Source organism: Tribolium madens, unplaced genomic scaffold (assembly GCF_015345945.1).
Source record: "Tribolium madens isolate multiple individuals breed KSU strain unplaced genomic scaffold, Tmad_KSU_1.1 Scaffold_1;HRSCAF=32;Tcas5.2_LG8, whole genome shotgun sequence".
Classification (NCBI taxonomy): domain Eukaryota; kingdom Metazoa; phylum Arthropoda; class Insecta; order Coleoptera; family Tenebrionidae; genus Tribolium; species Tribolium madens.
In genome coordinates, this window is record NW_025400984.1 from 5286988 (window position 1) to 5311415 (window position 24428).

The 24428-nt window shown below is 35.0% G+C and overlaps 3 protein-coding genes across 4 annotated transcripts in view; 2 read left to right on the forward strand and 1 right to left on the reverse strand.

Annotated features, from left to right (window-relative positions):
- Window positions 1-9: 9 nt before the first annotated feature.
- LOC123016334 (40S ribosomal protein SA) lies at window positions 10-1581 on the forward strand. The gene is made up of 4 exons (XM_044416668.1): window positions 10-94; window positions 273-617; window positions 774-1000; window positions 1171-1581. The coding sequence occupies exons 2-4, from the start codon at window positions 302-304 to the stop codon at window positions 1534-1536; spliced, it is 909 nt and encodes a 302-aa protein (XP_044272603.1). The 5' UTR covers window positions 10-94; window positions 273-301; the 3' UTR covers window positions 1537-1581.
- An 86-nt stretch (window positions 1582-1667) lies between these two features.
- LOC123016333 lies at window positions 1668-3938 on the reverse strand. Its single transcript, XM_044416667.1, has 2 exons — window positions 2306-3938; window positions 1668-2254 (listed from the first exon to the last, which is right to left on the reverse strand). The coding sequence occupies exons 1-2, from the start codon at window positions 3936-3938 to the stop codon at window positions 1677-1679; spliced, it is 2211 nt and encodes a 736-aa protein (XP_044272602.1). The 3' UTR covers window positions 1668-1676.
- A 2576-nt stretch (window positions 3939-6514) lies between these two features.
- LOC123003886 (inactive rhomboid protein 1) overlaps window positions 6515-24428 on the forward strand; it is a 38185-nt gene continuing 20271 nt past the window's right edge. For both annotated transcript variants that reach the window (XM_044396925.1, XM_044396926.1), the window contains exons 1-3: window positions 6515-7122; window positions 7189-7288; window positions 19579-21366. In XM_044396925.1, the coding sequence (XP_044252860.1) occupies window positions 19610-21366 (1757 nt within the window). In that variant the 5' untranslated portion in view covers window positions 6515-7122; window positions 7189-7288; window positions 19579-19609. The remainder of the gene's footprint in view (window positions 7123-7188; window positions 7289-19578; window positions 21367-24428) is intronic.

The window sequence follows — 24428 nt, forward strand, 5'->3', positions numbered from 1 at the left end:
ATTTTAGTTGGTTTAAAACACCTATGATGACCAACATAACGGCACTAAAGTTCCTTTTCCACCAAGGAATCGAATCCCAGTGGCATCTTTCAACGTAAGTCTCTCAAATTTTGAAAAATCCAACCCATCGTTAAATATCCCATCCTTGAAATCGTTTTAAACATTTAAAAAGCGCTCATATAACACTTTTCCGTTTTTATTTATGTTAATTTTGACAAAAATTACTTAAACACAAACATAACCTAAGTCTTTCACGCATCTTTCTGTTTCAGGTTACTCGTAACTCAATTCTAACGTAAGGATGTCGGGAGGTCTTGACGTTCTCAGCCTCAAAGAGGACGATGTGACCAAAATGTTAGCCGCCGGCACCCATGTGGGTACCGCAAACGTAGACTTCCAAATGGAACAATACGTTTACAAGCGGCGCGCGGACGGAATCCACATCATCAATTTGCGTAAAACTTGGGAAAAACTGCTTTTGGCAGCTCGTGCTATTGTTGCTATTGAACATCCATCAGAAGTGTTCGTCATTTCGTCACGTTCGTATGGCCAGAGGGCCGTTTTGAAGTTTGCCGCACACACTGGGGCTACGCCTATTGCTGGACGTTTCACCCCCGGTATGATTCGCCTTTTTACAAACTTAAATACCTTTATAAATGATGATACTACTAAGGAACCTATGATCCAATGATTTTAATTGTAATTTCTGATAAAAAGTCTAGTTGTCATATTTGATTGTTTTTTGCAGTTTTGTACTGATTGGTTATTTGCAGGTGCGTTCACCAATCAGATTCAAGCGGCGTTCAGAGAACCACGCCTTTTGATCGTGACTGACCCAGCATATGACCACCAACCCATCACTGAAGCCTCCTATGTCAACATTCCAGTCATCGCACTTTGCATCACCGACTCCCCATTGAGATTCGTTGACATTGCTATCCCCGGAAACAACAAATCGGCTCACAGTATTGGCTTGATGTGGTGGCTCCTAGCCCGTGAGGTAAGTCCTTAAAACACATCAACTATCCTAGATGTGGCCAAAATGATGATCAACTTGTTCCCATTGAATGAAAATCAATGATTGTTTTATAATTTTTCCAACTGACATTCCTTTACCCTGCTTAAATCACTCAAATAGTAACAAAACATTGAGCCAAATGTATTATGAAGGTGCTCCGCCTTCGCGGAATCATCCCACGTGAGACCAAATGGGACGTAGTCGTCGATTTGTTCTTCTACCGTGAACCAGAAGAAGCCGAAAAGGAGGAACAAGCAGCCAAGGAAGCCGTCGCGGTTAAGCCCGAGGTGGTGGCCCATGAACCGCAAGATTTGGAATGGAATACCATGGAAGCCCAAGATTGGACTACCACTGAGCCTGCAGCTCCGGTTCCTGTCGCCACGGGGCCTGCTGCGCCTTACCAGCCCGCAACTACTGATGATTGGGCCGCTCAAGTGCAGGAAGAATGGGGGGCCAATGCGACCGCCACTCAACCTGCTCAACCCAATTGGGGAAGCAGTACTTCCGATTGGCATTGATTTTATTACTTATTGACTAATTTCAATAAAATAACTTTGAGGGTATACAAAATAGTTTAAGGACACCTGTCCTGTCCTATCCTTCTATCCTTGAAAGTTGTGTAAGAATCAAAACATTAAAACGCTTGAGGATAGACAAATTATTTATTAAAGTAGCTCCTACTATACACTGGACTATTAGTACTGACCGGATATTGATTATTCCCCGAATATTGATAATTTCCGGCGTATTGATAATTCGCGTCGTTATTATCACCACTGATGTATCCATATGGATTATTTGAACTGTCAGGTTGTAACCACCAAATTAAGAAAATGACGGCACCGGCCACTGTTGCCAAAATAATCGCCGGCATTAAGAAATTTTTAAAGAAACTGTTCTTGCGCAACATATTCATAAACGCACTGATTCCCTTGACAAGTCGTAAAATAATTACAGGCAAATAAGCAAAAATGCCGAGATTTTTATACAGAACTTGGACATCGTAATCAGAGTAGTCATTTTTAGACAACTCGTCTAGACTAAAGTGGAACAGTTTTTGGATAACTATCGGAATTGCAGAAATGAGTTTGTCCAAAATTCGGGAAATGACGTCAGTGAAGAAGTCGTTTTTGAAACTTGATTTGACTTCTTTAGCTGAAGGATTTAATAATTCGGGAAGGGACGGAGCAGCATAGTCGTTGGCACTACGGCCTTTGGGGGATGGGTTGCTGTCATCTGAAAAAAAAACATCAACACTTGCCATCAATACAGATTACCTTTAATTACCTAATTCTTTTTTGATCGAATTAATTTTTTCTTGAATATCAGCAAACTGTTTCGATTGACTCGTCACGTTGTTCTCTTTAAATAATTTATTGACAAAATGACTCATCTCCTTTAAAAGTTCCTCACTGTCTTTTTCTTCAACTTCGTTATTTTCGGTCGATCTTTTCGCCCTGGCTCCTTCATAATTCAAATTGGTGACCAGACTCCTCAAATCGCCGATTTGTCGTTCCAAATCATCAATAATTACCTTATCTTCTGGCCTTTGTACATATTCTGGTCGATTCAAATTATCAATCGCTGCCTGAAGTCCATTAATTTGTTGCTTCAAGTCTTCTTGGTACTTGTCACTGCTTTCTTGATAACCGAATTGTTTCTCAGAACCAACTCCATGAGCATTTCCCTGAGGGTAGTAATTCGGTGGCGCAAATTGTCCTGGAAAAAATTGTCCTTTTTGATTGTAGTCAATAGGCGGGTAAAACGGAAAATTCCGAGAATTCGCCGGCACTGTATAGCCATTACTTTTAACCCCCTCATCAACCATGCAAATGTAGGGGTGATTATTTGGAGCTAATTTCTTAGTAAGCTCGCTCATTTGTTGGGGGGTTATTGTAATTGGCGTTTGCGGTTTATTAATTAATTTAGTCAACATGGATTGAAATTGGGACGATTCGGATTCTTTGGGACGGAGACGATTTATGGCTTCTTCCAAATCGGATAAATTGGTGATTTCGAGGGAGTCACTTTTGCGTTCGGGTTCTGTTTTTTTGATCGCTTTAATGATTTGTTTTAACAGATCGTTGTCACCACTACCTTCACTTAGAGATTTTTCGAGAGATTTCAATTCGGTGAAGAGACTTTCTTGCCGTCTTTTTTTCTTTATTTGTTTCTCTAATTGAATTAGTTTTGCATGGATGTCATCTTCTTCGTCGTCATCATCAGGTAGTGACTTTAGGATCTTCCGAATATTTGTCAATTCACTTGCCCGAGCTGAGGTGTGAGGGGAATCATCGATTGTCTCATTTTTGTGCATAAATTCTTCAACAATCGATTTAAGTTTGGTAATTTCATCCTTTTGTCGCATCAATTCTTCTTCCAAAATTTCGTCTTTTTGTTTCTGCAAGTCGATTAGTTCTTTTGTCTCATTCAAATCCTTGATGACTTCCGTTAACTCAATTTTAATTATAGCGAGTTGTTCGTGATTTGGCACATTCTCTTGAATTTTCTCTTGTCTTGCTTCTTTTCCAGTATTATTTTTCTGGTCCAGGACATTTATAATTTTTTGTTGGTCTTGCAATAATTTTACTAGCTGTTTTAATTTTTTAACTTCAGTTGCCAATTCTTCAATTTGTTCTGTTTCAGTTTCTTGCACTTTGTGACACTGTTTGTGACACAGTTGTCTGATTTCATCTTCAACCGATCTTTTGTTTCTCACACTTTCAGTCGTTGTGGTTTCTTGATCTTCGGAATCATCCAACATTTCCCGAAGAATATCAAAAGTAAAATTTTCAATAGCACTACCAACTTGTGACACATCATTTTTAAAAATTTCAAGAGTCTCATTCGTTTTATGAATTGAAGCACTTTGGCAGGTAAACAAATAAAAAAATGTTAAATATAAAAAAACTACGTCCATTTCGAAGTTGTGTTTAATTAGAACTGTTATCCGACTTGCAAAAAATGTGGAACATTTGCAAAATGCTTACTAGTATTATTGCTCAAAATTTCAGTTTTGTAATAAGGGGTTGCTCAGTCAAGGTTGTGATCTAAATTATTATAATAGCCTTATTATATCACTAGCAAAGTTGGCTTTATCCAGCAAACAATCGTTTGTAATGTAAGCTGAGGGATTTAATTTCCTGTATACTAATAAATCGCTTCCTCGGAACACACTTAGCAATTCAATAATTTGTTGAGTCGCGGTGCTTGCGCCTGACAGGATCGAGATTTATCTTAATAACTACGTCTTTTATTTAATAATTGATCGTGAACTTTAGTATAATTGTGTTTTAAGATCCATACTTTGCATTTCGTGTAGGTTTGTCGAGGGTTATTTACAGTACGACCAACGCTTAAAAATTATGTTCCCCAAAGGCGGCATCAATTTCCATAAGTTGGCGATGTAATGTGGGAAATAAGCAGCGAGTGAATTTTTTATGGAGATATAAAGGGACCATTTACCTTTTTTTGCTATTTTTCTAACTAAGTACGCTTTTCTACGTGAAGGTTTAATGGCCCGTATTTAGATAAAGTTTATTTGGTGAGAGTGCATATCGAGTTTGTTTTATTCAAGCAACTACCTACATAATTTGATTAAAGAGAAATATTTTCATGTTCGCTGCAGTTATCCCAAAACGTGGTGAACATGTTTTAGCACCTTATAATTAAATTACTTGTCACCGTTATATCAATTTTTTCATTGAAATATTGGAACCAAAAATTTAATGCACTCGCTTCGCTTGTGATGTTAAAATATCTAAATTATTAATTGATGTCATTAAAAAATATTTTTACATTCTTTGCTGCATTCGTCATTCATTGTGCAAAAGTGCTTACAAATAATAATTTTGCTAATCTAAGCATAACATATTTGTTCTGGAACACATTTTTTATTCAAATTCATAATAATCATTATAATTGTTTTACTGGGTCAATTAAAATAAATATATGAGTTTTTTGACAACCAAATAAAATCATATAATCCCAATCCTCCATCTTATTTATCCGAAAATACTGTCCAGAGAGAGACAAACCGATATGAAACCACGACCTTAGGGCAATTTAATATATAGATTATCCCTATATTCAAGTGTCCTACTTTCATCTCTCGACTGTACCCAACAATAACAAATCTTGGCGTTTCCGACTGTACGAAACTCCGCCCCTGTCGCCATTTTATGAAATTCGTGGAAACGTTTATAGAAGGCGCCACGGATTTGTGAATGCGCCAACAAAACTTTTTTAAGTACGCATCTTTTAGAAATTTCCGTCGGTTTTGTTTACAACTTGAAATTTATTTGTTTTCACGATTGTGATTTAGGGCCTTTTGTGGCTTGGTTTTAATGGATAAATACTGCATATCAACGATTTTTGTTTTTTTTGTAAACTAAGCAGGTGTCTATTTCTCGTCTTTATCATAACAACTAAATAAATAATCATTTTTGTGATTTGGGGCTCAATTTTTGACGTAAATTAAGGTTATTAAACTTTTATGAAAATATTGTCCTGTCATTTTTGTATTTTGTCAACAAGTTGCTGGAGGATGTAGCGGAGGTTAATTCGGAAACTACTATACATAATTATAAATAATTTAAGGTTGTAGCCGAAAATACATTATGTGTTGATGTTTATTTTAAGCACAATATATCGCTACTGTACTTCATTGAATATTAAACTGCTTAAATAATCTTCTTGTTATACTCGTATTAAAATATTTTATACAATCAAATTGTATTGTCAATAATGTTTTGTAAATTTGATTTTTGGGTTTTTTTTATTTCCAAAAATGGTGGAGGCGCTGGGTTACACAACACTCAGTTATGCGTCAAATTTTCTTAAAATAGTTACAAGTTTTATAATTCCACATTAATTGCTATAAATATAATTTGGACCACAATTTCAACACAGCGTTACAAAATTTAAAAGTGAAAACCACACAGGTGTAATTTCATTGTGTTCAGATTATATAAAAATATTTGTAATTATTTTACATTTTTATACCTAAAAAAATAACCAATGATTAATATTTAATGAATATTGACTTGAAATTAGTAACATAAAGTAGAAATGTGTGTGACGTTACTGGCAAATAATTTCCCCTGTCATTAATTACAAGTGAAATTAGTTTGTTTTTCACCACATTGACGTTTAAATGGATAAAACATGTCGTTTCATCTTAATATTAAATTAAAGCTCATTATTGATTGGAGAACATTTAATCAGGAACACAAATACCGACGAAAATTTAAACTTAAAAATGTTCTCATTTTAAAGTTCCCTTGGTGAATATAGTGGGGTGGTTATTATTATTGTCTACACTATTATTGTTGCTAAAAAAGTGATTTCTAAAAGTTGTGTGTTAAAGAGAATGGTAAACCGTTTTATTAGGGGTTGATTTTTCCAAAGGCCCGCCATTCCCCCCTACTTGGTCATTGAACTCCCCACCCCAAATTTACCCTCGCGCGCACATCGATTCTGCGACCATAGGTCCGCTATGTATGTCGCGTAGTCCTTCGACAAGTCGCGATATTTATAAATTTTTTTAGTTAAATGGACGTTGAGAAAAGTGCTCTCGATGTGTTTGACTTGTTGTAACAAACCGGAACGTTCGAATTGCCCTCCCGGAGCGTTTTCGAGCGTCGCTCCGGAGGACGTCGCGACGTCCGTGTGAATGTTTGACAGGTATCTTGGTCGTCGTTGACGGCACGGTCTTTTGTTTTGAGGGTCGGGGGGCGTCCATCGACGCCCTGTGTGTGCAAATCAGGTAGTGGCGAAGTTAAAAGTGTCCAAATTTGAGGCGTTTGAGTGGTTTTTGTGCGTCTAATTTTGAGGGAATTTCAACCCAGCGCCTTCGCCATTTTGTACTGCTTTAGGCGTATACAGGTCGTGTTGACACGGCGCCCCATATAATACCAGGGCCGCAAATTGACTCAAAATCGACTCGGTGCCCCTTTTAGGGCCACTTGTGGGGGTTGGGGACACAGGGCCGAAAAACTGGGTCGGAATTTCCTCGCGGTGAAATACAGTGGATTTTTACATGAGTGACGTTTTATGGATAAGTGTGGGATTAGCGCTGGAGGGGCCCTTTCAGTATTAGTGAAGTTAGTAATTTTTTGGATTGTTTTCAACAGAGCCGGATTCAGGGGTAAACCGTGTTTATGTTGCAGGAGCAGAAGCGGCATCGTCATGTGGTAGGCGGGGCTGGGGGGTGTAGCCCCCCTGTAGACCTGGCGCCGCCATCACGGATCACCACGGCGACCGTCACAGGTAAGCTGATTCTAATTAATATACATAAGTGATATTTATGCAGGATTTTAATAAACTTGGGACACTTGATGGGAGACATGTGACTAAAGGGGTCACGTGAACGGAATAATAATAATGGTCCATCCGGTAGTTTACGACAGGGTTGCCAGCTGACACGAAATTTAGATAAAATAAACAAGAAAATATTGCGATTAAATATTAACATAATTATTTAATCACGTGATGTCGGGGATCAATTTTGAAGTTCAACACGATATCAAATGGAAAATTCTTTGTTTCCACTGTTTTATGCAGTTTATCTGCAACTTATAATTTATTCTAACTCAGTTTCTTGTTTCACTACAACTTATAACCTTGCAAACTAAGATTAAAACTTTTGTAATTTTTATATTATAAAAGAAATACAACAAAGTTTTACTGCAACAATCGATATCATTCTCCCCTCGACAATATTATATCATTTTTAAACTGTAAACAAGTTTTAATAAAAAAATAATAAATTCTTCACAGTAATGTATAAACAATTACAATTAGAATAGAATTTCACTGAACGAACAGAACAGCATTTGACGTTGAAGTAACATAATTATAAGCAAATTATTTAATAATAATAATGGACAATTTATTTGAAATTAATATAAAACAAGTCGATTTTTAATGTCAACAAAATTAAAAATAATTTTTGGTGGATGCGCCGGGCTAATTTAAAATGTATCAGATTTGTTGCAACAGTGGTTCGTAACACTGACTACTACCTGTTAATAGTAAAATCTGCTCTGGTAGGCAATAAAATAAATGACTTTTTTATGATTTGAAACTAGAATTGGGGATTTACGAACGTCAGCTAAAAAGCAGTCGTGAAATATTTCAAATGTTTCAATAAAAAATGTTATCAGTTTGAATGACAACAGAATTGAATAGAATGTTTAATTGATATAATCAAGGAAAAAATTGGTGGATGTGCCGGTTTAAAAGAAATAGAAGTAATCACTATCGCCAAGTGGCAACATTGGCTTCTATTTCTTGACTTAAGGAAATTAAGTCGGTACTGCTAGTTAAAAAGCAGAACTCATTAAATATACAGACTTGCTACTTGTTCTAAACTAGCAAACTTAATTAATCATTCTATTAGTTTCATTTCCTTCAAAGATAAATTTGACAATTATAAGAAAATTTGAAAGTGCGCGACCATTTTAATTATGCTTTTGTGAAATAAAGTTGAATAGACAATTTTAATTGTGTCTGAGACTATCATTATTTATTCATCAATTATCTAGTTATCTTGATAACTAGAAAAACTTGACTTTGTTTTTTTCATATTTTATTCAAGTTGGGTAAATATACCAATGAAAATGTGGCAAACAAAAAACCAAATGTTTATCTGGAAATAAATATTTACGTAAATTTGAATTCATCGCCTTGCGTCACTTCAAAACGTCAAATAACAATTTTCCAAAATGTTGTATTAGTCTATATTCTCTGCTTGTGGATAAAACGTTGTATTGCATACGGGTCTTACGATGTACGAGTATTTTATCCACTTAATTAAACGCTCGAGCTTCGTTCTCGGGTTTAAACCTTTGCGTGGATAAAATGCATTGTAAAACCCTTATACAATAAATAACTATTTCCAGTTTCATGTGATTTTGTTAGATTAAATTTTCACCTTTATAAGTAAGAGCTTTTAGATGTCATGTTACATGTTTTTATCCATACTTTTAAAACATCGTTAGTAAATATATATTTAGGTACCTAGGTAAAGTAAGTACGGTCTCAATTCTTTTGCTTTAAAAAACATGTATCCTCTAGATTATTAAAAAAATCTGTACCTACTTTGATAATATTGTTTACTACAGTATCCCAAATTAAATAGGAAATCTTCTAAATATCCTAGCAATTTTTGCTATGAATTTTATAACTATATTGTTACTACACATTTATTTTGGTTCAGGGTGTAAAAATCCCTTAAAAATTGCCTGTCCATTTACTTACATTTGAAAATATTATCACCCAATATAGTTAAATGCAGGTATAAAATCGAAAGATACCCATTGATGTATTTATCCCATCTCAAACAATTACCTCCGTTCGGTTGCTCGAAGTTATATCAGGATTTTTCAGTGGGGGATGTGAGATAAGAAGGAACGATTTTCTGACGTTCGCACTGGTCCAGAAAGCACATAATAGGAGCTTGATGAAGGCTTAAGAAACCCAACACTATCAGAGAATGACACACTAGCATAGATCTACTAAGAGACGTTCTTGAAAACTTGGCGAATTTCATTTTATTTCTTTAACAACTTTTAATGGTCACGCCACATATGGAAGCTATTTCCGCTTTTACCCTTAAATAAGTTTTTTAATGATTGAGCTGACTCTTTTCACACAAAACAACTGCAAAATCACGCAAATACGAAATTATGACATAAAACGTGACAAAATCATTGATAAGCGAGGGAAAAAATGAACAAAAATTGCCACTTACAAATTGTAAATGTGATTTTTTCGCGGAATTAAGGTTAAAGGATAATTCCCCTATGACAGCGCCGTAATTGGCTGGCTCTCAGCTTGTCTTCTCTTTTCTTTCTCCCGTCAGCAAAAATGTCAGATATGACGTGGTTATATTGTCGTTAACATTTTAGTTTTTTCACCAAAATTATTAATTTAAAGGACTTTTGATGACTAAAAAACTTGACGAAGAACACAGTTTAACGACGTGCTATTCGTAAGCTTTGCAGGAGATTAAGAATGTGCTGCTATAAGTTTTTATTGCAAGTTCTAGCATAAACTTGATTAAAACACTCCCCGTGTAAAGAGTGTTAAATTTCATTGTGTTTTTATTTGAATCTAGTTAAGTGTCATAAAATAGATCATTAAACCATTCAGTTTAGTTTCAAATCAGCCGCCAAAAAACTGAATCGATGGCACACAAGCCCATTAAAAAGCTTCGTGAATATTACCAAACATTAAGTCAATTTTACTTTATTAGCAATTCAAATCTGATGTATTTGCATATGAAAATATTGATAGTTAAGTTTTAGTAGTGTCAGAGTCGTGCATTATTTAATAAACATGTCACTATTCGAGATAATCAATATTAGTCTTGTATGAACACAAAGTTCGTTCTCACATAATTTAATATTTATTGTCATTCTGTTTGATACAGTTTCACTTTGATTTGTCTACTTTTTACTTGTCACGGTTGATCTCTCTTTTCGGAAATTTGACGCCATTTTGTCACTTTGTAATAAATCAATTTTACAGCGCCAATTAAGGCAGTAAATTTTCTCAAGTGCTGAACGATTTTTGTTATCAGTAGTGAACACAGCTAATTGAACCTAATCAACTACAAATTTCTCAAAATTTTGAAATTAAATGCGTCACTGTCAACTTTGATATCTCTTCTCTATAGGAAATAATAAATTTCGTAATAAAGCATTTCATAGCACCAACAAACACTAAATATTACAAAAGAATATAAAGTTTCTTTAAGATATCATGCTCATGCACTGGTGGACACGGAATTTTGGACAATTTGTGATTCGACTGACATAAAAATGTAAAAAATGTAGTTTCGGTTTTTATCCTGATAGCTAGAGAAAAAATGACAACAAATTTCTAGCATTGCTGTTTCGGAACATGATGCCAAAAATAAATTTCAACAAAAGCTTTCAATTTTAGTTTGAAACGTCAATCATAATGACACTTATATTGACATTTTTTGAACTGACAAATTTGATGTCCAAAATTTCGTGTCCGCCACTGTATGAAGTCGGTTTTGAAATATGATGTTTAAAAAATCAACAACTCGAATTGTTAAGAAAATTTGACATTTTGTAACAATTTCATAACCGATAAGAGTTTAAGTGCTACAATAAACTTTTGACGAGATGATATTAAACTAGCTTTTATAATACTTTCAACTTTAACCTCTAACATGCAAGGAGAGAGTGGAACGTATCAAATCAAGGGTAATGTACTCCAATTTTGGGTAAAATATGACAAGAATGAGGCTTTAATTTAAATTATGTACAACAGTTTTCAAATATGTATAACGCCATAATTAATTTACATTATACTGTTTACCAATGGACCTGGCCATAACAATATATTGCAAATAAATAATTTATTATCATAAGCGTTGGTCAAAGCGTCATTTAATACAATTCGGGTAATTTATTCCTGGATTGAGCAATTTTGGCGAATGCGCCGGGAAATTAAACTGCCAAATTCGACATTTTTGGCAAAATTGATAAAAATATTGCCGTGATTTAAACTAATTTATTAATAATATAAATCACATTATTTGCGATTAGTCTAACATGGATGAAGTATTTTCAGCAAAAGCGCGTACTAGTGAATGATCAAAGTGACTGCTTTGACATCTACTTTATGACACAATAAAGCCTGATTGACAGTATTAATTTAATAATCGAGAGCCCTATTTCGCCATGTAATTGAAATTAGTTTAGCATTTCAGTAATGATTTTTCGTTGCCAATTTAGTTACAATTTTTTTAAATAAGTCAACGTTTGTTTCGGTGATATCTCCACAACTTTCACACCCGACATAAATGCACAAAAGAGATTCAAATTGATTAATTCACACGGAAGCTTTATGTTGACAATATTGATTGTCACATAAATGCATAAACGTAACTGTTAAATAGCAATGCATCAAGCTAATCAAGTTGGCATTGAAAGTAAAATGGTGAATGTGCTGCGCCGAGCGTCGCTGCAATTTTTGACATCAGCTAACTAGATTTTATTGGATAAATGAAATAAAAAAATTATGGTGTGATGAATTAGCGCAATTTTTAGAATAATGCTTTCCTGGAAACAAATCAATTTTAATTGTTTCAATTTGGGGCATATTTTCTTTTAAGCGCTGATAGCAGCGTTTAATTGAAATTTTCGAATTCAATTCGGCAGTTTTGTACCCTAATTATTCGGCTCTATATAATAAAATACTTTTATCACTACAACCATCGACGCAATAATTTATACGTTAAGTGTATTTTCGCCGTCATTAGGGTCGATTTGAGCAGCCTTGAACTTTTTAATGAGCAAAACGAGACGTGTCGTCGGATTTCTGAAATTGTAGTAACTTTCTAGTTTAAGCAAAAGTCAATTTTACAGTACCTGAAGGGCCAGTGTAGTTAGCTATTGTTTTTTACTGCGTCGTTATGCTGTAAATTGTTTTTGAAGTCATTTTAAAAAATATTGATAACAAATAAATGATTGAAATTTGGTGGAGAATTTGGGTCCCATACCACTTAGATGTTGTGTAAAGTGAAATTAATTTCCACTAATGATATCGTGCTCTCCCTAATGTTTACCTCATTAGTAAATTTTGCGGCTTCAGGCTTAATTCTTGGCAAGTTGTGTTTTGTAAACACGCAGGTAACCGTTCGTTTGTGATGCATAAGCATGAGTAATGAAAATTTTCGGTAAAACTTGTATGCTAGACGCTAATTAAACAAGAATTTATTTATTAAAACACGGCTATGCAATGTTTAATTAAAGGGATGTAAAGCTGCTAAACTAAAAATTAAAGCTGAAAAAAGCAGTCGATTGCCCAAGTATGCAGACTGTCGCAATAATTCAAAAAATAAAATTTTTAATTACTACCAAGAGAAAAAGCTAAATAATAAAACATTAAATTAAAATATAAAAGCTGATGTTTTATTAATATACGAGTATATTAATACTATTAAGACTACAATCCTATTGGCACCTCTTATTAAGTATTATTAATGTTAAAAAAATTGAAATACGTTACTACAACAAAAATTTCTAAGAATAATAGCACTAAATAGAAAAAATACATCAGTTTGATTTAGGAAAAGTTCACAACCATTTTACAAGAAATATTATTACTGATTATATTGATTTGTTAAGTTTAAATAAAAAACCTTAAGAAACATTCTTTTTTATGCTTTATATTAAAAATGTAAATAAGTGAATGAAAGTGCAGGTGGAATTATAATTATGTGATTTAGTTTATTTATCATTCCGTATAATCAAATGTCGTAGAAATTTTATTGAATAATCCTTATTAGAAAACTGCACTAAAAAAATGTGATAATTATAAAAAAATTTATACTCACGTTGTGATGGTTAATCTAACATTGTTTAATTTTTTCTGTATTTTGTGCTTCTGCTCAGGCTTCTGTATTCTGTCTTAAAAAGCTTTGATTTTGATATTCAAAAAGACAACAACATTAATTTGTTAATTTTTAATTAATTATTTTTCTATTAATATATACAGGATGTTAAAAAAAGTATGTAAAACATTTCAGGATGTAATAGTATGGACCAAAAGAAACAAAAAAGTCTTAATAAACATGAGTCCGCAAAATAACGGTTTTTTCTAAAAAATAGTGTACAATTTTTTCTGCTTTGGTTTTACTTCAATACCTATTTATAAACACAACAAAATGTCACTGTTTCTTAATTAGAAAATTCGTATTCACAAAAATTTGAATGTCGTATTTGAAAGTCGTATTTTTATAACTTTTGTCGATGTTTATTAAAAAAAACTGCTTAATGTAGGTATTTAAAAATAAACAATCAATTATTTTATAATAAAGTTATCAAAAATTAAGGTTTCTATTTATTTATTTTAAGAAAGAAAAAAGAAATCGGTGTTAGCCTTTTACTGAAAACAAGCCCAAAGTTTCCGTAAACAACACATTTTTTGTTTTAATTTAACAAAACAATAAAAATAGTTATTTTGATTATAAGTATAAAAACGGAAAATAAAATTTTCTTTAGATTGAAACAGGTTTTGCTCTTGTCAATATAGTTGTCAATTTGTCATCTGTCGCATTCAAATATTTTTTTCTGAAATGCCGCACTTAAATGCCGAGAGCATCAAATGCAAATCAAGATAATTAGTTGAGTACTTACGTGAGAACCTATTGAGTAGTGAGTACTACAGATTAACTGTCAGTTCTAACTTAACCTTTTAGAATTAAGCCATGTTCAAACTATGGATAAATATAAAAATCTGACATTTTTTTATGCTTTGACATTTTCCGATTTTTTTGCAATCAAGTGTACCTAAAACACAGTTTTTGCGGACGAATCGTTGCTGTTTCCGGACGAGGTGAAACCGAGTCTGGAATAACAGATGAGTCCGTAAAAACCTCTTAGGTACGTGTTACAAACAATATTTTTTTGTTAAAGCTCCCAAAAAACTAATTCACACCTTTTATTAATTAACAAAAAATTTTGCCACCATAATAATCAATTTTATTTTTTAGTCCGGAACAACTGTTTTTGGGGACTGACTACCTAAAATAACCATTTTACGTACTATTTTATTCAGTCTGGAAAAGACTCATTTTAGTCCCTAAAATGGAGTCCCTAAAACAGCTGTTTTTGGGAACGTATACAAAAAATAGTTTTTACGGTTTTTTAAACAGCTCAGTTTCAATATTAGTTACTTTGGAACAGAAACTGATTTATTTAAAATGTGATGATTCATAGCTGAAAAAATAAATTTTACCTAAATATTGAAAATTTTCGTCGTGTCCGTATAATTTGTCTTTTCTGTGCAAACAACAAGGTAAAGGTTAAATGGCCTATAGGTGACAAATCGTCCCTTTCTATCCATTTTCGTTCCACTAAAAATTCCATCGATGCTTTTTTTGCTGACCACCGGCTTCCCAGTTCACAAAAGGTTCATCGGCGCCTCCTAATCAGTGAGCTATCTTGCGGAAACTCTCTCGAGGCTTTAAAGAAACCCAGACAGGAGAAGAAATCATAACAGTGCTTTTCAACCAACGTGTCACTTCCAAGGCGCTGTTAATCGGTTATTCCCTGTCCGTGATCGCCATCTTTAAACTATACCTTCATTGATCTAATTGGCCAACCCTTCCGATTTAATAATGAATGCGCCCCGCATACGGGAGAATCCGGATCACCGGAAAACCTTCAATTGAGTGTGGCGTAACCGCCACGTCCTCAAAAAAATTAAATTTTACGGTCAATTCGCACCTGGAAAATCCTTCGTGAACCACTCGAATTTCGGTCTATTACCCCCGAAATTTAGTTAACTGGCGTTCTGTCGTTCCTTCTGTTCAACGCTTGGTAATTTCGAGTCTTAAGAGATGTTTTACGGGATGTTCTCCGACTCATGGTCTTGTCTTTCTCCGCGTTGGCCTAGTTTAACTTGCGTAATTACTTGTTGGGGACTTTGGTTCTCCGGAATCTAGGAGCAGGGAGCACCGTATTGCCCTATTCGAAATTTTCTTGCAACTTGAAACACTGTCTTCTTCTAATTAAATAACGGATGTAAAATAAAATCGACAATTTTCACGAACGATTTTGAGCCAACTGCCCAACATTTTTTCAATGACTAGCATGCACATTTCTTGGTTTTTTCTAATTAATAAATAACAGAAAATATATTTTTGATTGAAAAAAATTAGAAATTGCTCGCTACGGTCCTGGCTCGGAGCGGATCAATCTCATTTTAAAAACTCGACGCCATAACACCTCAAACATCCTCGAGATAGACTCAAACTCGTTTAAACTTCCGAAAAATTGTTTTCAACCTTTAAGATTGTTTTAAAATTGCTTTTCCTTACTTTCATTTAATTTCGTTTTCACACACGCACCTCTAAAAATTTCGGGACGGGTGTTGTGTTTTAATTTCAAAATAGCGATAAGATTGCAACATCAAAGAATATTTGTTAAGATTACAAGATAAGGAAAAATGTGCCCGAGTAGAATAATGTCTCGTCATCGATCGACACAGTTTCGCCAACCCACCGCGATATATATTTCAAGGAATAAAAGACAAAATCTGAGACTTAGATACTCAATTGTCCTGGAACTGCATCCGTAAACTAAGAATCAATAAAAAACATTGGATGAGTCTAGAATAGGAAAACTCGCTAAAATTTTCATAAAAATTCACATAAAATCTGTTTCGCAGGGGCGCGCACTTGAGCGGAAAATTTACTACCCGTAGCATTAATTCGCTTGATGTTTTCAATAAATGCGATTGGAAATGTTCGCGGTTTTAAAGTAGTAATGAAATTTTTTGCATTGAATTGATTACTCCTAAATCATATTTTAAAATAAAGAGGGTGATTTGTGGAGCCATAACCATCAGGATAATGAGTTATGCAGGGAATTTATCGGTGCACATTATTACCAACTTTATACTTCCAAAACACCAAACTTCTTGTCGCAAGCTTTTAAAGTTCAAATAGTGGTAATAAACTAGTAAGACAGCTGTCATAGCAAGACTTTATCTTCTTTAAATGTGACTTAATCACGTCTTTATGAAAATAACTTTAGAGATGGAGTATTAGCATTTTTTAACCATTTTGGGGAAACTCGCGTAAAAATTTTAAATTTTTTTCACATTTAACATGATACACTTTGTATTCAAAGTAGGTTTTTTAAGAATAATTATTCATTATTTATCTGAGACGATTCCCATAAAACCAACTGTTTATTTTTATTTTTTTGTATAGCACAAAAATAACCAATCCGATAGAATGATCGGAGATTAAGGTATTCCAAGGTTTACTTATGAAAATTTTTAGGTTAATGCGTTCCGGGAAACTTAATTAGCTTTAGTAGTGGTATTTTAAGAAGGGGATTGGTTGTGCTAGTGGAGAACTGTTCTTTGATAAATCCCATATACTTAACCGAGAACTGTGTAAGCAGTGAAACTTGAAGATTTTGCTATTACAATTTCAAATATGTTTCAAGAAGAGACGTAGACATACTAAAGTAAATTATGCAGAGCTATTAAGTGAAAAACTTTATAAGAGAAATGAGCGTCCTTTAAAGGATCAAGACTTTTCCAATTATAAAATATCGAAGTTAATATCAAGACAAAAACCGATTTGAGGCCGGAACGTCTGGATAACGTTATTTTATATCTTTTTGCTATTTTTTAAATGAGGAATGACACCCGAAATTGGGAATACTAAAATAAAAGGCGGATGAATAATTTCTTTCACAAAAAACATAATTTCGTGAAATGAACTAAGAAATATAATCAAATTTCGCTTCCATTTCGGCCTGATATAGCTTTCTGAGAATTTAATTTATCTGAATAAAAAATTCCAAATGCAAAAGTTTCACTTGCAAAACAAACATAAGACTTACGGAAAAGGGATTTTTCTTAGAGTAACTTTAAGATACGTTGTATTGTAAGGCAAGTGTTAAAACAAAAATTGGAAACTGTCATTTACGTCGGTCAGGCGGTAAATGCTTCTAGTTTAGTTTTCTGATAATCCATTTGAACCGATATTACCTTTGTTGTAATAACCAATCCAACTATTCAAGTCTAATTATATCTCTGCATATGCGTTGCGGGTCGAGTACGTTTTACAATGTTGCAATAAATGAGGGACATTCTTGGAAATTAGGACATAAAAGTTAATTGTTGCATGCAGATGGATAATCAAATAGTAGTGTAGAATTAAACGAATGTACATAGAAAGAGGGTGGGCCACTCATTGATTTCTTTTTGAAATTACTGTTAAAACTATATTTCAATTCTAAAATTGATTAAATTTAATTTGAGCTCTGTGTCTTTCCTTTGACAGGTACTACGAAAATTTTTTCGACAAAAATTGAATTTTATTTTGTTAGTTGTAATTTCAAAATCATTTTCTTAATTGAAGCAAATTACCATTTAAAAAAAGAAATGATTTTTGCAGAACTCAAAAGCAAAAAACAAAAACCTTCCAAAACCATTTATACTTAAAAAAAGGATTGCATTTTTGTAGTAGAAACGTTACATTTAAATTGAAAAGGTTGCCAAAATTAATCCTACACCTGTTATTAATAATTAATTTGATTTTTTATTTCATAATTGGAGACTCTTAGAATAAATAAGACAGGTATTTACTATCATGTGCAAAAAATTGACTTTCAGGAGATTTAAAAAGGTACAATTGACATTAAGATATACCAGGTGAATAAAAAGAATGAAACCAAACGTTTTTTGCTTAAACTATTTATTTTTTGAAAAAACTAATTGATGAGTGCTAAAGTACTATAAAAATGTGATAATTTAACAAGAATAAAATTTTTCGAAATTTCCTTTTATTTTTGAGTTCTACAAAAAAAATATTTTTTTTAAATGGAAACCCACTATAAAATCATTTTTCTCATAAAATCTATACTCTAAGGATTACAACTTTCTGCTTTATTTTTAATTTTTTCAAAAAAATTTTTTCACATAAATTGCAATTTTGACAAAAAAAAATCGCATAACTCAAAAACAAAACAAAATTTCGTTCTGAAATTACACATTTTTTATATTACTTTAATTTATATTAATTATTATTTTCCGGAGGCAAATGATTAAAAATAAAACCGCTTGGTTCCTTACTTTATATTCACCCTGTATGTATAGCAGATATTGCATAATCAACGATGACATACTACTTTTCAAAGGGTGGGTTTACAGAAAGTGAAATAAATCAAAATTAAGTTATTCGCAATTAACTTCAAAATCCTGAAATCTGATGATTGGTTGTTCATCAAAATTCAACCAATCACGTAACGAATTAAATTTAATTGCAATCAAACATTTAATTTAGCTTCTATAAATCCACTCAAAGAATGTTACACCACGACATTAAGAGGTTTCATGAAATTCCGCATCACATTTAATTTTTATACTTTTAGAACACACTCCCCAAACTGAGTTGTAAATATGCCACCGAGACCGAATTACTGAATTTGTAGTAGTGAAGGACGCTTTCCTGGGGTTGAAAAACGTTCAGTAAATAAAACAGTTTTGTGTAAGATGGGATTAGAGTTAATAGTTGGCACTAAAGCTTGACAGAAAAATCCGTAACCGTATTGTCAGCGCAATAGCACTTTGGGCAAATGGAAGGAATGCTATATCAAAATGTCTAGTCTTTTTGAATTAAATGAAATAGGATTACGGATTGAATCGCTGAAACTTTTAACTTTTCTTCGGTTTAGTCTCGGTCGGTTTAATTCTAATTGTTAGTAGGTAATCTTGGCGAAGGTGGAATTAGGAATTTCCGATTGGTACAGTCTAAATTTCGATTAGTTATCGTTAAAATTAATTGAGAAAAGCCGTTAGCAATTACAGAACTGATTCATGAAATAGTTTATGTTTGTCAGTGTGGCAGAACCTCTAAATCGAAATAAATAACTGCCGTTAGCCAGACTCCGACTATCGATTAGCGAACAAAATGTGACGCTACTATAAAGCCGGCTTAACTGCAGACAAATGTTCCGCCATTGGTTTCGTTGACGTGTGTGTTATTGTTGCAGATGTCCTGACAGCGGGGCCAGGGCCTCCAGAATGCCTGTGGAAGAAGATTATGGCAGAAGACAGATTACGCTACAGCAGCATGCTTCCCAGTCGCCGGTACCGCCGTCCTTGCAGTGTCCCGTTGGTTGTATTTCTGCGCCTGCAGATCATCGCTATGCAAGCGATAAGAATCTGCTTGATCCTGCTGAGCGCTACTCAGACAGGTTCGGTTCGGAGCGCAGCAATTCGGATAGGCTGCCGTCGGGAGAACGGTACCAAGGGGTGTCGGAAAGGTACCCGCTGGGGGAGAGGCCTCAGACCTCCGTTTCGTCTGAACGCTTGCAGCCCGCCGAGGAACGAACGCAATTCCAGACGGAACGATACCATTATGCTACGTGTCAGAGGTACCCGGAAAGGTACACGCCCGTCGGTAGCCTCGATAGGTACCACACGCACACTGTCGATAGGTACTCGAGAACGAGCACTCCGACCGATCGGTACCACACTCTGTCTGACAAAGACAAAACTAACGCTTCCGATAGATATACACCCATCGAGAAGTACCAAGGGGAGAACTTCAGTGCCAACGATAGGCACAATTCCGCGCAAAGCGTCTGTTCCATCGAACGTTACACGCCGACGGAACGACACAGAAGTAAATCAAGTGACATGTACAAAATCAGAGAGAGATCAGCCAGTTCGGATAGAAAAACTGAACGGTACCAACAGTACCAGAACAGGTACGACCAGTACGTTCCTGAACGTTTTCCCGCTATTCCGTGTCCTGAACGGTTCGCGACGCAGGAACGGAACGAGCGTGTACCTTTCACTCAAGTACCTTACATGGAACCACCTTCTCCAGCTCCGGCAAGCGATAGATTTGTACCACCGCCGCCTCTATCCCCCGAGAACACACCAAGTCCCGACTGTTTTCCTAATAACGCTTTTCCTTCTCCTACTAACACGGTACCACCCGCACCCGAACGTTTCATTCCACCACCACCACTATCACCTTCGCCCACAGAAAAGTACTCCCCTAAGAAAGTCGAAAGGTACGAAAAACAAAGGTACCCGGATCGCTACGACCGGTACCACCGCAACCAATACTACCCCCCAAATGAACGCTATCATGTAAATCCTGACCGTTTTGTCACCAACGACCGGTATATCCCACCCAACGCTCACATGCCCGTCGAACGGTACGTTCCCCAACAGCAGGAACCCTACTACAACACATACCAATCGTACGAACGCTATCCCAAATTCAACGCAAACGACCCGTATATGCGACGCGATTTAGCGTTCCATTACCGCCTTCCGCTTCCTTATTCCTCCAACCAGTACCAAAGAATCCGGTACTCCCACATGGGTACCCCAAACCGTGTTAAATGTTGTCAGTACCAAGACGGGTATCAACTATCCAAATCGAGTCCCGGTTCCAGTTCGAGCAGTTCAGTGACGAGTCAAGGCAAAGACCTCCACCAAAAAGAAGTACCATGTGTCAACAACTCCAGTCTTCAAGAAATGCAGTGCCAAAGCTACCAAACTTGTGCGTACCAACAGGAAAAGGGGACGCAGTGCGGCAAAGAGTGCGTCGGTTTTGTGTCGCCTAATTTACGCGCGAAAGGACAATGTCGCCACAGCATCTGCGCCAGTCCTAGCGTGGAGTACGTGGGGGCTTCGGGGGGTCGACACGTGTGTGCCACCCCGCCCCCGAGGGGCAGCATCGGCTCGGCCGACGGGTCGGTCTGCAACGACAACTGCTGCACGACGAGGAGGTCCCAGAACTCCTTGACCGTGGCTGTTTGGTAAGTAGTTATTTACGTCTTCCGTTCTTTTGTTTCACTTTTTTCATATTTTATTCACGTTGTATTGTCTAATTGTTTCGCGAGCGACTCGTTGAGATATTACCAACGTCTGAAAGTGAAGTGAGTAATGGTTTAATACGCGGGAAAAGTGGAACGGTAAAACGCTGAAGCGGCATTCTCGACGTTAGGTTGGCGGTATTTTATACGTAATTAGACTTAACGTCAAAGGAACTGCTGTCACACCGGCTCCGATAAAGTGCGAGCAAAGCTACTTACACTCTTGAACTACGCAGGGCATTTGGTGTATATTCTGGTGAAAGACATCGTCAGCGAAATGTGCCTTTTCACCAAACTAAAACGCACTAATTAGAAACAATAAATGCGAACGCTGAAGGATTTCATGCAACCAGGCATGCCGTTACAGACAGCTGTACGGACTTAAAAATACATAAAAATTTACATTATTGCCAACCGCTTGAAGGATTACAAGAATTTAACACACCTGTCAGCTTTGGATGACCACCATTAGGGAGAAAAAAAAAGTGTCTCAGACGCAATATTTCACACTTTTGCCAAGCAGACAATACGAAAAAAAATATTGCAAAAAAAGAAAATTTATGGATTGTAGGTGTGAAGAATAAACGAAAAACTGCCACTTCGTTTGGAAAGTTGACAAACTTGTGTTACTTCTTAGAACTTTGCTAATGATACCTTTAATAGTTAATATTAGTCCCCACTTTGGCTTTGGTTGGAATAATTAGTGCCTAAATATTCTATCGAGCGGTCCATTTTAATATTTCAGTACTATTGAATTATTAATTTCAATTAACATAATTTACTGTCTGTATTATTTTTCAAATGACATTTTTAATTACCGCTTTTGCTCTTTTTGAAAAGAAAAGGAAATTCTAAATTTGTACGAATTTTGATAAAGTGGCGTCTTAAAAAATGATGATGTCAAATACTATCCGTTTCGTCCCACTATCACATTTAATCCATCGACCAAACAAAGGAAGTCCAAAGTGGTCTATACGTGGGATTGGACACAATGGAGTTGTCGTCGGTCTTTGAATTGGGTCGTTTTATCAAATGTTTGCAGAACGGCACGAATTACAAACAGATCGGTATTAATGTCCTTAATCACTCTGGTTAAATGTCAACGATGTAGCCGTTGTGGTGTCATAATATCATTATTTTCGTCTACAGGCTGCCAATGACCGACAAATTCCAACATAGTGCTACCAACATAAGTTTTCATGAGAGAACACAGCGATAAAAACGAAGGTTACTGTACAAGGAGTGCGTGTTTAAACTTAACAAAATTGCTGTTTTTTCTTTAATTTTGTGTTCAGTCCTAGCATTCTCGTTCTTTTATAGCTGCTACCAACTTCAAAATTAATCTCAATTAATCGCGGATTAGATTATGCAACACAAATACGCAGTTTTTGTAGGCAACACAAAATACTTCTAATAATTTAAATGTTGAGCAATTTCGAAGAACGTGAGTAATTGTTTATTCGCGTGAAAACTGGTGTTTAAAATTTTCGACTTTTGTTCAAGTTGGAGGAAGTAGGTCACACCTCAAATAATTGCCAGTTGTCTGCTAATAAAATTTCTCACGTTTTTAACAAAATATTTAAATAAAAAAGTCGTTTTGAAATTGCAATCCAAGGTTTTAAATTTCACTGTTGTCTGGAATAAACACATTATTTATATTTTCCTAAATTAAATAGTAAACAGAATCCATTAAATAAATGGAAGGGAAAAAGAGGATGGAAAATAGAATTGTTTTAAACGTTTCTATGTCGGTAAAATAAAAACAGGTGTGGTAACACTAAACAACAAAAAAATTCTCTGTGAAAACAGATCCAGTTACAACAAAAAAATGAAATAGCCTTGCCACAAGTATTTCCATTATTGGGTTTTATTTTATTTAAAAATTTATTTTTATTTACATTTTTAATTTTTATTTACTTATCTGTAGGTGTTTCAGGTTGGGCAATCTGGAAAATAAAATTCACCAACAGTCGCGCGTTTGAAGTTTGATGTGACAGGTGTATTCTCAGGTGTAAATAATACAAAATGAAAACGTGTGAACATACGGATATTGCGGAAGTTTTCACTTAAAACATTGACAAAAAAGTGTAGTTCACATAAAGTCTATCTCGGAGTATCTTTAGAAAATGGAATTAGACGATCTGTAAGTCGTATGTTGGATTGTAAAAGCCATTTTGAGGTTATGTGAAGTGTCCCATCTGACTTGAATTTCCGAGTTAATTCAACGAAATGTGATAATTCCCACACAAAGGCCTTAATTTCATTTATTTCATGTAGAATTCGAGTTTAGTTTATGAAGGAAAACTTATTTTTACTGCGGCTTTTATCTCGGAAGTTTTATCTTTGTAATGACTGCGAGTGTTATTATGAGTCAGTTCGAATTTCCTATGTTTTCTTGTGCAATTAAAAGGTAATCATCGTCAAGTATGGAGTTTTAGACAGAGCCGTACTGGGGCAAGTGTGTCAATGCCAGGGCGGGACTGATATCGGTCTCATATTAAAGTCAAATAAATTAATTAACAGGTTAATGGCTTATTATGTACGTGAAACTCTAAGATTAAGTGTAAAATGTTGAAAGTGGAGTCCTGACATAAGCTGTGATAATATTACCGTGTGCAATGCAAATTCGGGGCATTATAAATAAGACTTATCGTGCAACATTAGCTTTGCTGTCGCGGCAATTTGAATAAGAAAATACTTATAAAAATTCATCATTCCGAAGTTCTTCTATCTCGAAAGGCAGCTTGTTTCACGACGACAATAAAAAGGTGAACGCAAGGGGAAAGGTAGTCACGTGCGACCTTTGAATTCGTTAAAAGCTTCTCCACTTGTACACTGACCCGCAAAATAATCGTATCATTTTCAATGTCTAAAAATGACGCCACAACATTAAAACTCTTCCCGGTGATTGATCTGTTTTTTGATCAAACAAAAGTGAAACTTGTTATTTTATCATTATTTTGGAAACGGCGTTAAAACATTGAAATGTTTAGCAAACGCATATT

Excerpts from the sequence above, each read along its gene's own strand:
- LOC123016334 (XM_044416668.1), top strand. The coding sequence starts at position 302 with ATGTCGGGAGGTCTTGACGTTCTCAGCCTCAAAGAGGACGATGTGACC. Across the intron at positions 618-773 it reads TGCTGGACGTTTCACCCCCG|GTGCGTTCACCAATCAGATT; the intron begins GTATGATTCGCC and ends GGTTATTTGCAG. Across the intron at positions 1,001-1,170 it reads GGTGGCTCCTAGCCCGTGAG|GTGCTCCGCCTTCGCGGAAT; the intron begins GTAAGTCCTTAA and ends TGTATTATGAAG.
- LOC123016333 (XM_044416667.1), bottom strand. The coding sequence starts at position 3,938 with ATGGACGTAGTTTTTTTATATTTAACATTTTTTTATTTGTTTACCTGC. Across the intron at positions 2,255-2,305 it reads TTCGATCAAAAAAGAATTAG|ATGACAGCAACCCATCCCCC; the intron begins GTAATTAAAGGT and ends TTTTTTTTTCAG.